Source organism: Paroedura picta, chromosome 3 (assembly GCF_049243985.1).
Source record: "Paroedura picta isolate Pp20150507F chromosome 3, Ppicta_v3.0, whole genome shotgun sequence".
Lineage (NCBI taxonomy): Eukaryota > Metazoa > Chordata > Lepidosauria > Squamata > Gekkonidae > Paroedura > Paroedura picta.
In genome coordinates this window covers 133,585,082-133,600,462 of record NC_135371.1, presented here as the reverse complement: position 1 = coordinate 133,600,462, position 15,381 = coordinate 133,585,082, and the positions used below count along the sequence as shown (strand labels likewise).

At 41.4% G+C, this 15,381-nt stretch overlaps 1 protein-coding gene across 11 annotated transcripts in view; it reads right to left on the bottom strand.

The window, feature by feature from the left end:
- The window catches only part of CACNA1G (calcium voltage-gated channel subunit alpha1 G), a 482,930-nt gene that overhangs the window by 52,334 nt on the left and 415,215 nt on the right, over positions 1 to 15,381 (bottom strand). For 9 of the 11 annotated variants that reach the window (XM_077327962.1, XM_077327955.1, XM_077327961.1 and 6 more), the window contains 2 exons: positions 11,798 to 11,848; positions 2,184 to 2,335 (listed from right to left, as the gene is read on the bottom strand). In XM_077327962.1, the coding sequence (XP_077184077.1) occupies positions 2,184 to 2,335; positions 11,798 to 11,848 (203 nt within the window). The remainder of the gene's footprint in view (positions 1 to 2,183; positions 2,336 to 11,797; positions 11,849 to 15,381) is intronic. The other 2 variants (XM_077327960.1, XM_077327958.1) reach the window with 1 other exon arrangement.

Below are 15,381 nucleotides of genomic sequence, written 5' to 3'. Positions count from 1 at the left end.
CTTACTGTGATCTAGAAAGACAGCATCAGTGTATTTTGAAAAGATCAGCAAAGAATCCCTTGGGGAAAGGTTTTCCCATAGAGATTAGTTTGCCAGAGAAGAAAGGACTGCTTAAAGACCTTCAAACTGGGTTAATGCTCTGCTCAGTTGCTCTGCTAGATTTTTTGCTGTAAACTGAGGCTGTGACCAAAAGTTACTGTTGAATAGAAGGAAGTTTCTTTTGCAAAGTCATACAATGCAGGGGCTATTAATTCACATATTATGAAAATCTTACACAAAAGGATGAACGTGGCTAGATGGTAATAAGGGCTGTGCACTCAGAAATTCACTAATGAAAATTTGATCCAAGTTTCCTCTTTTCTCTAATATATTAATATTTAATAGTTGGCATCTGATCACTAAAAATTGCAACAACTTGGAGGACCCCTATCCAGCCAGTGCTGAGGCAGCTGCATTGGTTGCCAACTGCATTCTGGATCAGGTTCAAGGTTTTGGTGTTAACCTTCAAGGCCATCCGTGGTCTGGGCTCCGTATTTCAGAGGGACCACCTGTCTCCTTATGCCCCTCAAAGGGCCTTTTGCTCTGCAGGTTTGAATCTGATGGTGGTTCCCGGCCCGTGGGAGGTAAAAAAATCAAATAAAAAATAAACGGATAAATGGTAATCTCCAGAACCCATGGTAATCTCCAGAACTCCAGTACCCAAGCTTCCTGCTTTTTACACTGACACAAGGTAGCAGTGAGAGGAAAAGGAATAGGGAGGGAACAACTCAGCAGATATGCTAGCCAACGCAGGGGTGCATTCCAACCAAATATTAACAGATACTTCTGGTGAAGAAGTTCCTTTCCATAAGCATTTCTGTGGGCAGCATTTCATTTTCTACCCATCCCTGCCGTGTCTCAGTAGCTTTTCTTGATTCTATATCAAGAATGGAACCTATATTTGTTAGAAACTTTTTCCTTGAGATTTTCCAGCTTGAATTTCTCAGGCATGGATGGATAAATATTCCCTTAGTTTTTGGGTTTTGAAGGCTTTATAACACAATTGAATCTGATAGCAAAATGCCTCTATCACATTAGATTACGTTTGAAGACTCTGGCACCTTGAAAAAAAAAACTGGTGAATTACAAGCTAGCTGCCTTGGACGTCAGGCGTTCTTACTACAAGAAAATTCCTTGTTGGCACTTGTTTAATTGTTAAGTTTAATTTTTCTTTCATTATTGTTTTGTTACAGTTTGTATGTAATCTTGGTTGCCGTCCCATTTTTTCAAGATATTTTTGTTGCTACTTGACAATTATAAAGGTTCAGTTTTTAAATGTTCTTCAGTTTGTATATTATCTTTGTATGAGTTTCAATGATTTATGTCATCTTTCTTTAGATGTAATCCCAATAATTTTGCAAACATCAGCTCTTTTGAGTGGGTACCTCTTTTCTTTGCTTGGCTTGCTTTTGCATTGAGGTTCCCTTTCCCCCTGGTTCTGTTTCTGTTAATGTATTAGCTACCTTGGAAGCCCTTGGGAGGGTATGAAGGCGGGATATAAATTCTGTAAAACAAACCAATAAATAAAGAGGGCTAGAGGTAGGGGGTTGGTTGTACAGTATATTCTCTTCTCCCCATGTAACTAGCAAAGCAGAGAGGGAAATGTTGTGCTAGTATTCTATGGCAGGCAAACACAGGGCAACTAAGAAAAAACACCTCTTATGAAACAAAAGCCAAGGGCAACAAATGAGATGCAAGAAGATCTCAGTTCCTTCCTTTTCTGTGCCTGAGATATAACTGAAGCTTAAAATTTGGAAATTTCCTGCCTTTAGGTTCATGTAAGTGAAGCCACAATCTCCCAACTCCCAGCTGCTATGAGCTCTAGTTGGGGGATAATAACAGACAACCTTTTATTCGTGTGTCAAAAAGGGAGAGTGGTGTGCTTTCTATTTTTAAATACAAATAGAGTGTGGGGGTAAGAAGAACTATACCTTCCAGTCTCTTACTTTGTTGCTTGAATTGTTTTTATCACACTGGCTCCAAACCAGGCACAGTTATATATCAGTCAAACAAGCTGTATAATTTGGTTGGGGGCATAGAGTGGGTTGAATTCGGCAAAGATGAGTGGGAACAAGGCCAAGTTTTATTTCATTTATTCACCCATAGCAATAATAGAAAGAGTGCACCGAGCAATATTGTTGTACCTTAGGTTGCTGGTAGTGCTCCATGGCCATGGTAATGACATTCAGCCCAATCACGCCTGTGATGAACAAATCCAGATAATGGGTGGTGCACATCTGGTGAATCAGAAGTCGGAAGCGAGAGTAATCAGAGTAGTAGGGTTTACACTGTGCTTCTGAAAAAGGGGAGGGGGGAAAGGGGAGAAGCAGATCAGATAATTTCTCCTTGCCTTACAACCAGTTCAGAACTGGCTTCCAATATTTCCAGACTGACATTCTACCAAATATGTTGCAATAAGATTCTTTTTTTTTTTAAACGGGTGACATGGGGGGAGGGGATCAGGAGACAATATGTTATCATGTTAAGGCACAGCAAAGCTAAAAAAGTCAGGTCTCTGTTCGAGCAAGTGCATGCACAACAGCGAGGCTTTCAAGATTAGAGGGGAGTATTGCTTGGAATAGTTTCAAGTCACAAGGTAATTTCTACTATGAAGATTACTGTTTACATGTAACAGGTATCTCTTCAGTGGGTTCACGATAAAATAAAATGCTTCCTTCCTATCATATTTTGAGCTTACAAGTTTGTATAAGTTTCAGAGGGTAGCCATGTTGGTCTGCAGTAGAGCAGTTAGGTTTGATGTTTAGATTTGAGTCCTTAAGAATTTCAGGGTATATGTTCAGACTCTGAAACTCTTGTTGGTCTCTATGGTGCTACTGGACTCATCATTACAAGTGGCTGTGGTACATATTCTATTTTACAGCTGTTATACAGCACCTATTAACCATGCATGAGCATGAATTCTACTATAATATATATGAGACAGGGAATGATTAATTGCAGCCTACAAGGACTCCCACCCAAGCAGGAGATCTCTGTCTACCTCGCACATTTTTATTCCATCTTTCCTCCAAAGAATTCTTTGCAGCCCATGTAGTACTGTTTTCTTCCATTTTACCCTTACAACAATCCTTACAACAAGTAGGTTAGGCTCTAGGGTTGCCAGCTCTGGGATGGGAAATACCTGGAGACTTTGGGGGTGAAAGCTGGGAGTGAGCAGAATTTGGCAGGGGAAGAGACCTCAGTGGATTATAATGCTATGGAAGTCCACCCTCCAGAGCAGCCATTTTCTCCAGAGGAACTGATCTTTGTTGCCTGGAGATGAGCTGTAAAACTGGGGAATCCCAAGTCTCACCTGGGTACTGGTATCCCTATATAGGCTCTGAATGTGTGACTGTCCAGAGATCACTTGGAAACTTTCACAGCAGAGTGGGGGTTTGAAACTGCATCTTCCAGATCAGAGTCGAACACTCTGGCACAAAGTACAGTCCTAGCTTGGCAAGAATGTTGGAATCTTATAGGGAAAAAGCAATTGCACAGACCCATCCTAAGCAGGTCTCCTCAGAATTCAACCCCCGTCTATTAATTGGGGCTTACTCCCAGTAAAGTTTAGGGTTGCATTGTTTGAGGACCACATAGTTTTCAGTTAGTGGGTGTGCTTGAAGAAAGAAACATGAAGTTGTATTACAGTGATTAGAAGTACAAGGGGGGAGGACCAACCCTGGTGCCCCTAGCTGTTAGAGTTATGGAAACAGTTTATGAAGTACTGTGGGACATTGCTTAATCAGAGTTTGTACTTAGGAAATAATGATCTTTAATTTATGCATGTTTGCCAAAATGCAGCTGTCCCTGTTAGTTCCTTGTGTTTGGCTGCATCACGGATGACACATACACTTTAGACTCTGAATGTTCCAGCAGATAAACTCATTTACTTACCTAATCTCTAATGAGAAAATGCCAAAGCTGAGTCTATAACTCAGGGCAATTTCCAAAGAGGTATTATAATGCAGCATAAAATGAAAAGGACTGTCTTGAAGATGTCACAGTATAATATTACATTCATAATTATATGATTAACTGGTTATGAAAACTATTGAGGCAAAAAAATGGAATGGTGTGGCATTTAGCAACACTCCACAAATATAGGATTGGTGTAGTGCTTTGGGTGGCATGAAACTTGGGTCTTTGTGAACTTGGGAAATGGTTAATTTTTAGGTTATTCCATTTACTCAGAGATTGCACATGTGATTTTATTCTTTGATAGCTAAGATCCACTGTCTTACCTATGATTCAGGCACCTTTCTACCAAATAAAAATTGGATACTTTTTGGATTCAGTATGGCAATTCAGATTCGGATGATATGAGTACAGCCAAATAATCCAAGATGTCCCTTTAAATGCTTCTGAGCCTGGCAAATAGCTGATCCAACTGAGAGAAGTCTCTCAGAGGGATCAGCTGTTTGTCAGCCTGGCCGGGGGGGGGGGGGGGGGTTCAAACTGATCCAGAAAGCCAGCTGATCCAGAAAGAGACTTCTTTCCTTGGCTTGGACTGTAGAGCTGTGTGGGTGGCTCAGATCGGGTGGGGTGGGTATGTGGCTGACATATCAGCCCCACACACACCCTGCCCAATTCAAGATGGCAACCAGCTCCTTAAGAATCAGGAAAGGAAGGCATGGAGTTCCTGGTGCCTCCCTTCCATGATCTAAGCCAGCAGCCAGCTCCAGAAGGGTTGGGGAGGGGAGGCACGGGGTTGAAATGTCAACCCCGTGCCTCCCTTCCCAGCTGGAATCTGGTTCCAGAAGGTTCAGGAAGGGCAAGCACAGGGTGGAGATGTCCACTCTGCATTCACCCTCCCTGATCCCAGCTGGCAGCTGGCTCAGAAAGGCCAGGGGAGGGTGGGCACAGGCTGGACACGTGTCTACTCCATGTCTACCTCACCTGATTCCAGCCAGTACTCTTCCACCCCATCCTTCCCAGGCTAAGATGAACCAGCTCTGCTTAGCCTGGGAAGGATTGGGGAAGGCATTTAAAGAGCAATTTCTCAACCAGCCTAATCAGTGAATCAAATTAATCAAGCCCAACTCAATTTCGGCTTTTCTGATTCACCTGGCTTAAACTCATGAAATGTTTGATTTGGCTCTGATACTTTCCATCTTATCTGAGTTTAATTTCCCATCTCTATATGCATTGTTGTTATTGTTGTTATGTGCGAAGTCGTGTCCGACCCATCGCGACCCCATGGACAATGATCCTCCAGGCCTTCCTGTTCTCTACCATTCCCCGGAGTCCATTTAAGTTTGCACCTACTGCTTCAGTGATTCCATCCAACCACCTCATTCTCTGTCGTCCCCTTCTTCTTTTGCCCTCAATCGTTCCCAGCATTAGGCTCTTCTCCAGGGAGTCCTTCCTTCTCATGAGGTGGCCAAAGTATTTGAGTTTCATCTTCTATATGCATTATAGGGTGGTAATTACACACCCCTTCAGTTCTCCATGCATCTAAAGTCATGGACTTTCCATATGGATGCCCGTGCAAACAAAGGCTTGTGTTGATGCACTCTTAAAGAAAGACCTCTTAAAGAAAGACATATGTTTCATGTTACTCTAGGTATGCTAGAGGAGAGAAACGTGGATCTAATGACCCTTCCCATGAAAGGACTGTCCAGTTCAGTAAATTCTGAGCTGGTATGATCACAGATTATACAATAAATATGCATTATTTGCTTTGACACATGAAATATCTAACCCCCAATCCAGAAACAAAGACAACAGTATAATCATTTAGCAGATTATCTTCTGGGGTTTGGCATTTCCAAATATTTGCTCCAGTATGCCAAACAAAGAGACAGCATTAATGCTTGCTTTTGGAGCAGTCAGTCTGTAGATAAGCTGATCCTGAATGCTATGGCATAATAGGGAAGTCAAGATCTACAAAAGGAATTCTGATGCAGAGTAAATTCATTGCTAAAAAGCAACTCCCTGCCCCCAAACCTAGATGGGTTGGCTTGGTAGCTGGCTGACTCACAATTTTCGTCAGAGCCTTTGAATTCTGCATAAATCTCCATTAAAAACTCAGATATCTCGATGACATTATGCAAAACCATGAAGAGGAAATTAACTAAAATGTTTGAATACAATTAAGTTATGAACGGGACCCTGGTTATGAATCAAGTTATAATTTCAAAGAGAAGCCCCATTCTCATATTCTGATCTCTTATTGTTCAATGCTTATCCATAATTCACATTCAAACAGGAAAATGTCACCATTTTCTGCCTTTTCTTTGGGAGGATTTATTTATGAATAATTATACTGGAATACAACGGTTCAGCTCTGACTGGCAGATTAATTCCAAACTCCATACAATAACAAAAGAGGCTGTTAACGTATAGCAGGGATTTTCAGAGATTATCAAATGTTACCTGCATAGCAACAAAGCATGTGGTTGCATGACCTTATAAGCAGGGTTACTTATTTTCCATATTGTATTTGATGGGTGAAGACCGACGTAATATTTTGAGAGAAGTCACTGCAGATTCTTCATCCGCAGAGTGAGCTCAGCTTTTTCCTATCTCCTCAGTTTGTACTTATTATCCAACAATGTTTAGTTTATTATACTTCTTTTAAAATCTTACTTCAAGGGTCTGAGGTTAATATCCATGATTTCCTCAATTTATCCTCACAATAGGTTGGTGAGGTAGGGTCGGCTGACAGAAACTGAATGGCTCAGAGGCACCCAAATAGCCTTTAAGGTAGAGTGGGAAGTTGAACCTGGGTCTCCTTAGTCCCAGTCCATCCTCCATGCCATTTTGGTTCTACCAATTAGTATGGCAGGACTGTCTTCTCTGCACAGTTCAAACAGGTTATGCACATTGTTTTTGCTTTTAAATTTTTTACCTCTATTTGCCTCCAACAATGAGAACAGTTGCCAAGCTGTTGCAAAATTGCTTTGAGCAACATTGTCTTAGTAAAGTCACAGGCGCCAGACAGTTGACACTGTTCATAGCCAATAGTCCTTCTGCAGAGCAAAAAAGGCATTCAGATGGAATGAGGTACAACTGCTTCCAAACCAACCCCAGTGATCGACACAAACATGTCTGTCTTCACCCTCCAGTGAAACTGCAAAACTTTCTCTAGAAAGCTATGTTGCAAGTAGAGAAAGCCCTTTTGATTCTTCAAAGGCTATCATCTTTCTAGCCAGTTTTAAACACTGGAATCAAATTGAGGTGTGTGTAGCAGCCATGATCCCTACCTTTTAGGATATACCAATAACTTTATTAATATGCAGCCCTGCTTCTAAACTCTGCTAACCACCAGCTTTTCCATGCTCGGCATGCTAGTCATGCATATTAGTGAAAATTACAGCTATTATATTAAAATGAACCACACACAAAAATGCCATACTTCCTGAGGATCTTAAATTAACAGTTACTGAATTCTGGAGGGCAGGGAACATTCTTTTTGAATAAAACATTGTTTCTCGTGCTACTGTTATGCAGAAGTCACGTTTATGATTGCTTGTAAATACACATATAAATGTGTCATTATCTTAATTTGAAGTCCGTGCCCCCCTTAGAAACAGCTTTATTTGAAATATATAAGAGGTACCGACATCTTGGGAAATACAGACATCTGTTCAAGTCCAGGTGGTGAATCATCTTTGCACAAAATGACACAACACCACAAATACTGCTACAATACACTGGGTCGAGAACAGCATGAGCTCTGCAATTAGTTAGATAGATAGTGGAAAGATTAACATACATCCTGGCACCGATAGGATAAATTATGTGAAAGAGAAAGGGAGGTAGGGAGGCAGGTAAGGGGGGAAATGGTGGGATAAAAAAGCAGGAAAACAGGGAAACACTGCAAAAGCTCACAACAAAACACCAGTCACTGGTTGAGAACACAGATTCTAAATCTAGCTGCTGTATTGAAGTATAGTGGGTGGGAGGGGGTCTGTAACTTAATGAAACAGAACCTAGATTAAAAGGTGGTTCAGATATCTCTGGCAAAAAATCATCCCTACTGCTGCTACCAGCTATAGGGATGGACACTAACTAGTTCACAGACTAAAGTTCTTAATTTTGCCTGATTCAGGCTTTGCAAAGCAGGTCAGCTAGCATGAACTTTCCATGAAATTTTAAGCTGTTTGTGGCAGTTTGTCTCCAATCAAACAAAATGTTTGCAAATTTCAAGCATCAGGGTGGGGATGGGACATGGGATGGGACAGAATCCTCCAGTCTTGGAAGCACTGTTGTCAGTTTCAAACTTGTCATGCCAGTTTCAAGACGGTTTTACACTCCTTTGCCTGCCCTCTTTTATTGCACAGAGCTTACAAAACCCCTCTTGCTTGGATTTGTGACTCTGTGCTTTGAGTTCAGTCTTTTTTAGTTTGTAGTGTCAGTGGTATGAGAGTTTGCTAGGCACTCTGCAATTGCACTGGTACTGCTGGACACACTGTACATTGTACTGGTCATGCTGGACTTGCAAAAATGCCTCCTTGCTTGGATTGTGCTTGTGTTGCCACATTGGCACTGGGTTCTGTTGGGCACTAATACATTGCACTAGTTCTGCTGGGCTTTCAAAAATGCCCCCTGCCATTTCCACTACAGATATTCTCTGATTTGACCATAGTCCTGTTGGGCTTGCACTGCCACAGTGGCATTGCTTCTGCTGGGCACATTGCAGTGGTTCTGCTGGGCTTGAAAAAATCCCCCATCACTTTCTACTGCAGAGATTCTCATAGAATCATAGAATCATAGAGTTGGAAGGGGCCATAAGGGCCATTTAGTCCAACCCCCTGCTCAACGCAGGATCAGCCCTAAGCATCCTAAAGCATCCTTCTCTGGGACTTCGATTCTGTTCTGCTGGGCATCTATTGTCTTTCAGTCTTCCCATTCATGATCAATGACTTGGAATCCTATTTTGTTTTAAAAAGCAATATTTCATGAAGACAGAATAAGCAAGATAATCAGAAAGTATCCTGAATGCATACCATGTCAGATTGATATCAATTGTAACATCCTATTTATTTTACATAGATCGGCAAGTAAACATGATACCCGAAAGCACTCTTTTATAGACAATGTAGGCAGGACTTATCTTAAAGATGGCAAGGCATACTATTGTCCCACTTCCCATTTCTGTGAAATGAAGGTCTGAAATCTAACATGGCAGCTGTAACCAGCTGTCTGGTTGTGTTGGCATTTCTGTTACCATTTTAAATGGCATCTGAAGTGGCTAGCACTGCATAATGCTGCATATATACGGGGTCAAATACTCCTCCAAGCCTTAATATAGGGGATGAAAGGTCATGGATGCAGCAGCTGGATTTACAAACTGTCCAAAGAATATGAAGTTCAAAGTGATGTACATGGAAGTAACCGTGACATTTAAACAAGTGATTATATTAGTCTTTTTAGTGAATGACATTATTCTTAAAAAGCAAACCGGGAAGTGGTTAAATTATTCCCACTGAGAGCTTTCCAGCAGTGAAAGACAGCATATCCAAAAATAAGATCTCTACTTTACACCAGTAAACAGCACAGAAAGACAATGCAGATACACGATTTTTTGCTTCTAAAGTTTAATATTTGTGAAATGTAAAGATAGACAGAAATCCTGGGTTTTACTCATTAGGGTACAGAAAGTTTGGACAGTGTGGCTTCATTATTGATTTAATGTGTTTAAGATAATTGGGGGGGGGGGTTCTCTGTCTTTCTATACCAAAGAACATTATGCTATGTTTAACAATGGTAGTATCATAACAAAGGAAGCATGAAGCTCAAATTTCAATCAGACATTAAAAAACTACACTATTCTTTCTGAACCTGCACTGGGAAATGGACAGCTGGGAAGGAGCAAAGAGCATTCAAAACAAAGACACCAATCATTCATCTCCTAAGGTATGTGATCAAAATCATAACCATTTTGAGGTTTAAAAGTGCTAGGAGTTGTTCCTCTAGTCTGTGCCCCAAAGGAGGCAGAGGACTGGTTTGATAACCACTACAGAGCATATGCATGTGTGAATGCAAGAAAATGAGGAGGAAAGGAAGATTGTGGACATTCAGTAAAGCATGCTTGGTCTTTTTTGGGGGGAGGGGACAATACGCCTTTGTACATTAACTAGTCCTTTCCTGATCTTAGTCTCCATCCATTATATATATATATATGTGTGTGTGTGTATAATATATGTATATATGTATGTATGTATGTATGTATGTATGTATGTATGTATGTATGTATGTATGTATGTATGTATGTATGTATGTATGTATGTATATATATGAATTCAGAACCTGTCAAGGGCTGAGTTCCTCCATACAACCTTTAAATATCCACATTCATTTTGCTCCTGGTACCACCAAATAATTGACTAAGTTGGAAAAGGCTTCCTGCTAGTATCCTCTAGGCTATTAGTATCAAATGTGTGCAATCTTTCTTGGTCAGTCCAAAATCATAATGCTTAATGGCAATGCCTCTTGGTTTACTAGGCTGCCCATATATATTCCACAATGATCAAGGAGTCCTTCTGCTCCAGTAATGGTGACAGAGAAGCTACTATATCCACGCACAACTGGTGCAGTCTTGCCTAGTTTCCACAGCTTCACTTCTAGCTGGAAAGAATTTCTGGCAGCCAATGAGAAGGTCAGATGGTTGATACTATGAAAGACATGGCCTTGTGGACCGTATGTAATAAACATCTGGCTTTTATTCCTTAATGGTAAACTGTGTACTACATGCTGTCAGGTTGCTTCCAACTTATGGTTACTCTATGGATTAACGGCCTCCAAAATGTCTCGTCATTAATTGCCTTGCTTAGGTCTTGCAGACTCAGGGCCATGGGTCCCGTTACTGAGTCAATCCATCTTATGTTGGGTCTTCCTCTTTTCCTATAGCCTTCAATGGTAAGCTAGTGTACTTAATTATGTGAGACTTGAAATTAAGCCCTAATGAAGTAAATGAAAACTAATTTGCTGATCAAAATGGGAGCTGGAATGAGACTGTAACTTTTATTTGACCTCTATGCTGGGACTCATGAACAATGACAGGTACAGAGCTACTACCTCACTGAAAACTGTTACATTCTTATAAATACACCTTTCTTTGGAAGTAGTTCTCATTGATTTCAAGGGAATTTACTTTGGTGGAGCACTGTTTAGAATCATGATAGCAAGATGACAAGTGAAAGCTTATGCATTCTAGCCCTCAGTCATTATAGTACATTATAGAAAGAGGTAATTAATGCAATATGATAACATGCAGCAAATGACTGCGAGGGACTGACCAGAGGCCAGAGAGAGTCCTCCCGGAGGAAATTGCTGTCCGCTCTTGCCATAAAGTGACAATGACAGCACCAAGGTAACACATATTCTTCCTCATGTTTCAGAAATACTGTGCAAGCTCAATTGTGCGCAATATTAGAATAAAGCAGTCACCAGTTTCCACCACTCAAAATGTCTTATTTCATTGCATTGCTGGGGGGAATCTAGCTGAGTTATACCGAGGAAGCCTTCAAAGCATTTTAGGGTTGAGGGAAGGGTAGCAAATACACTTTTGGACCTTGTACTCCAACGAATGGATAAGGTCCTACAGTTAGAAACCCGATTGTCAATGGCGAATCAAAACTGCAGTTATTTCAACTTACAAAGATATACAGAAACAACATGCGTGTGACACAGAACAAACAAAGACCTTCCACCACACACAGTGTAGCGAGACGCCTCAAAGCACCAGTGGTCAGCCGTTAACACACAGCACCACCATTCACGTGAGATAAAGACAGCAAGAGCTTCCCAGTACCTGGCATTGCACTGGCTGAGCTCTCCATTATTACATCATCCAGCATTAGATCTAGAAGAATGAAAGGGCATTAATCACCCGATAGGACGTGCGGCAAATCCTTCAGTCACCATTCCTCTTGCAACACAAACCAAGAGCTCTGTCTCCCTAACATAGTTCTTTGCAACAATTCCACATTTCATTGGAGTCTATCTGAAAGCAATGTGCAAGTTGATAATATCGAGATCCTGAGAAGGAAGAGGGGGTCTTGCCATGGACAAAAGCTTAATTTTTAAAAAAATAATTATTTATCATTTGTACAGTACCTAGATTATTGATGTAGATTGTATTATTGATCGGTCTTTGAGCTGAAAAGCTCCCACGTGGTTATTAAATAGCATAATAGGATACAATGATATCTGAACATGTTCAGCTGCTTTTTCCTGAGTCAGACCACTGGTCCATTTACCTCCATGTACTCTGGCTGGAAGCAGCTCTTCAAGTCTCACAGAGAGCAGCAACTTTCCCAGTTCCTACATTCCTTTAACTGCAAGTGCCAAGCATCATTGATGTGATTATGGTAGCAGAAATGTGATTAGCAACAGATTAGGTTCAGAATGCCTATGAAATCTTGTCCTCGAAGAGATATTTTGGGAGGAAGTCTTTCCCATGAATATCAGACTGCTGTGCCACAACAAAACTGATTTTTCCTGTGGTTTCAGATTTCTTTTTCATGATAGAATTGGGGGAGGGGGGGACAGGGAGTGCGTGCACATGTGTGTGTGATGTTCAAGAAAAGCCCAAAGCACTGTTGTAAGCATGAAACTAGTATTGTAACCTAGTTAATGTTGACTGCTGAGTGGATTCTAAGATGCTCCATTGTGCAATGGTGACACTCAGCTATGGGCAAATGTGTCTGCTCATAAACTAGTCCTTAACAGGATTAATGTGCTTAGGTGAAATAATCAAGGATTATTATATTTCATCTTGAATGCTACAAGCTGTAAATAATAGCACCAGACAAAGAGAAGCACCAAATCCTACTATAGTTTGTGATTCCCAATAAGAATATTATTTATGTTGCCATTAAGATGCTTGAGATATCTCACATCAGGAAAAGCATGTGACATTAGTCATATTTTCAAAATAGTTGTAATAAGAGGAAATAAAGCCTGTACTTTTCAAACCATTTGTCCTGCAATAATAATGTCAAATCCCATTAAAATCAGTGGGTTTATAGAAGGACTCATCAAGAGTAGCTGCCTAATTATATGGCCAATATCGGACACAGGTCAGCATAACATAGAACAGTTTTGATGCTAATCTCATGCACAATGACTTAAGTAAACATGCATGAAGATATGAAGGAAGATTCTTGATAGCACAGACCTCACCCCACTTACCACAAAGTAGTTGTCCAATTTCAACGGATTGTACTCACCATGGACTATTTAGGTTAAAGACTATACACTTAGGATAGAACCTTGGGTTACGTGCAAGCAAATTCGCTGTGAATGGGGACTCACTTTCAGGACAAATTTGAAAAGGCAGGATACCATCATCAATACTCTAAATACACAAGGAGAAGAGCTAAGCTCCTCCACACAAAGATACTGATACCCCCTTTCCAGTCCAAATTGGCTCCTCCCAAACGTGCCTCTCCCAAGAGAAGAAGTTATTGGGGTTTAATTACACACATTTATTTGAACATGTATTTCTACCCTTGGACTGAAATCCTGAGGATATTCACCCAGAAGCAAATTCCATGGAGCTCAATAGGGCCTATCCCCCTAAAAAATGTGTTCAAGATGTTAGCCTTACAGTTCAATTCAGAACAGAATTATATCCTTTTATAAGTCCACTGAAATCAATGGTTGTTGATTAGTGTAACAAAGTAGGATTGAACTGTAAGACACCTAGATACTTTACATTCTATGAAGGAATTCTCCTTTGGGGAAATTACTCCCATACTGATTCCACACAGCGGCGGCCACACTGGGTGTAGCAAGGCAATCCCACCTTCCTGGAAATAATAAAAAAACCCATCCCATTCAGTTCTGTGCTGCTGCGAAGCACTACAGACCTGAATGGTTGCATTTCTTGTCCCTTCTAGGACTCTGTAGGCAGGGGAGGAGCTGGGCCTTCCAGGAGCTGGGCCTTCCATCCATATGGGCCTGGCTCAGCATGGTTGCTGATGGCAACTGTAGCAGGATAAGGAACATGAAAGTATCTGCATTCCCTTACTGCAGGGAGATTGGGGGCCTGATTCAGCCAGCCCTTGGCTGGTGACGGACCGGCTCCAGCATCATGGGAATATGGGGGTTTGTATCAAATTGACATTCAGGCTGCTTCCACATGGCTGTTTTTGTTGGTCCTGACTACAAACTAGAATAGCCTTTTTAGAGCAGCTGTTCCCAAACTCTGGTCCAGGGACTGGGACTGATCCAGTCCATGGATCAGTCGGTACCGGGCTGCAGTTCCTCCTCGTCCTCCTCCCTGGCTGCTGCCTCGGGGGCTGCCCTGCCACTCTGCTGCCAGCTCAGCTTTGGTGCCTTCCAGCAGCCACCATGGCTGGGGCTCCCCCTCAGTGTAGCACTGCGCAGCTGCTGCTGGCAGCACCCCCCCAGTGGGCGGCGGGAATCAGGGGTGCTGGCAGGAAAGCAAGCAGAGCAGGGGCTCAGGTGGTGGCGACGTCCCTTGGCAAAAGATTAAGCCCCCCCCCCCCCCCGTGCCTCAGTAAAATTGTCAAGCGTTGACCAGTCCCCAGTGATAAAAAGGTTGGGACCACTGTTTTAGAGCATTTAGAGCAACATCATCCGCTTGTACCCTTTCTGGCTTTCCCCCTGCTTTACTACAATGTTTCCCAAACCTGCTTTGCTAAGGTTTCCAAAAAAGAATGCAACCAAGCTGGTTTGCATACTGTGTGGACAGGATAGGGTGGATTATCAAATCTTCTACTCACATTGGTGCTTTTTCACAGCTGCAGCTTGCAGCTAGTGAGGGGGAGAAAAATAGGAAAATGGCCCCATGAACTCTCTGTTGCCACTGCAAATGCTTCTGCACTTTTAGCAACAATAAATACACAATGGAGAATTGTCACAATGTGGAAGCAGCCAATTTTGGGCTTGACGTTCTCAAAACTTTTGCTTCATAGTGCTAAGACATGGGTTAAATGCTACTTGTTAAGGGCTACAGATTTGAATCCATGCAGTCGACAGAACACATTTTAATTCAATGTGAATTTGTGGACAGCCTTGTCCTAAAATATTTGAGAGTCTGTTTTGTTTTGTAAATCCTGTATGGAAGTTTCTTTTACAACAATATCCCAATAATATACCGGCATTTGGCCATTGCCTCTACAGTATATACGTTTTAGAGAACTGTATCAAAATATCATTCCACGTTTTTGAGATATCTTGGTATATAGCATTAACAATTGCTATGTGATTTTCTTTGATGGCTTGAATATGTTATAAGTAAGATTACTGAAGGCATAGCAACCATTTTTTTAACTTGAAAGAAAAGTAAAATATTAGCTTCCCCAGGTGGTTATTTTAAAAAGCAACCACTACAATTAATATGAAATTAATTTCCAAGGAATTATT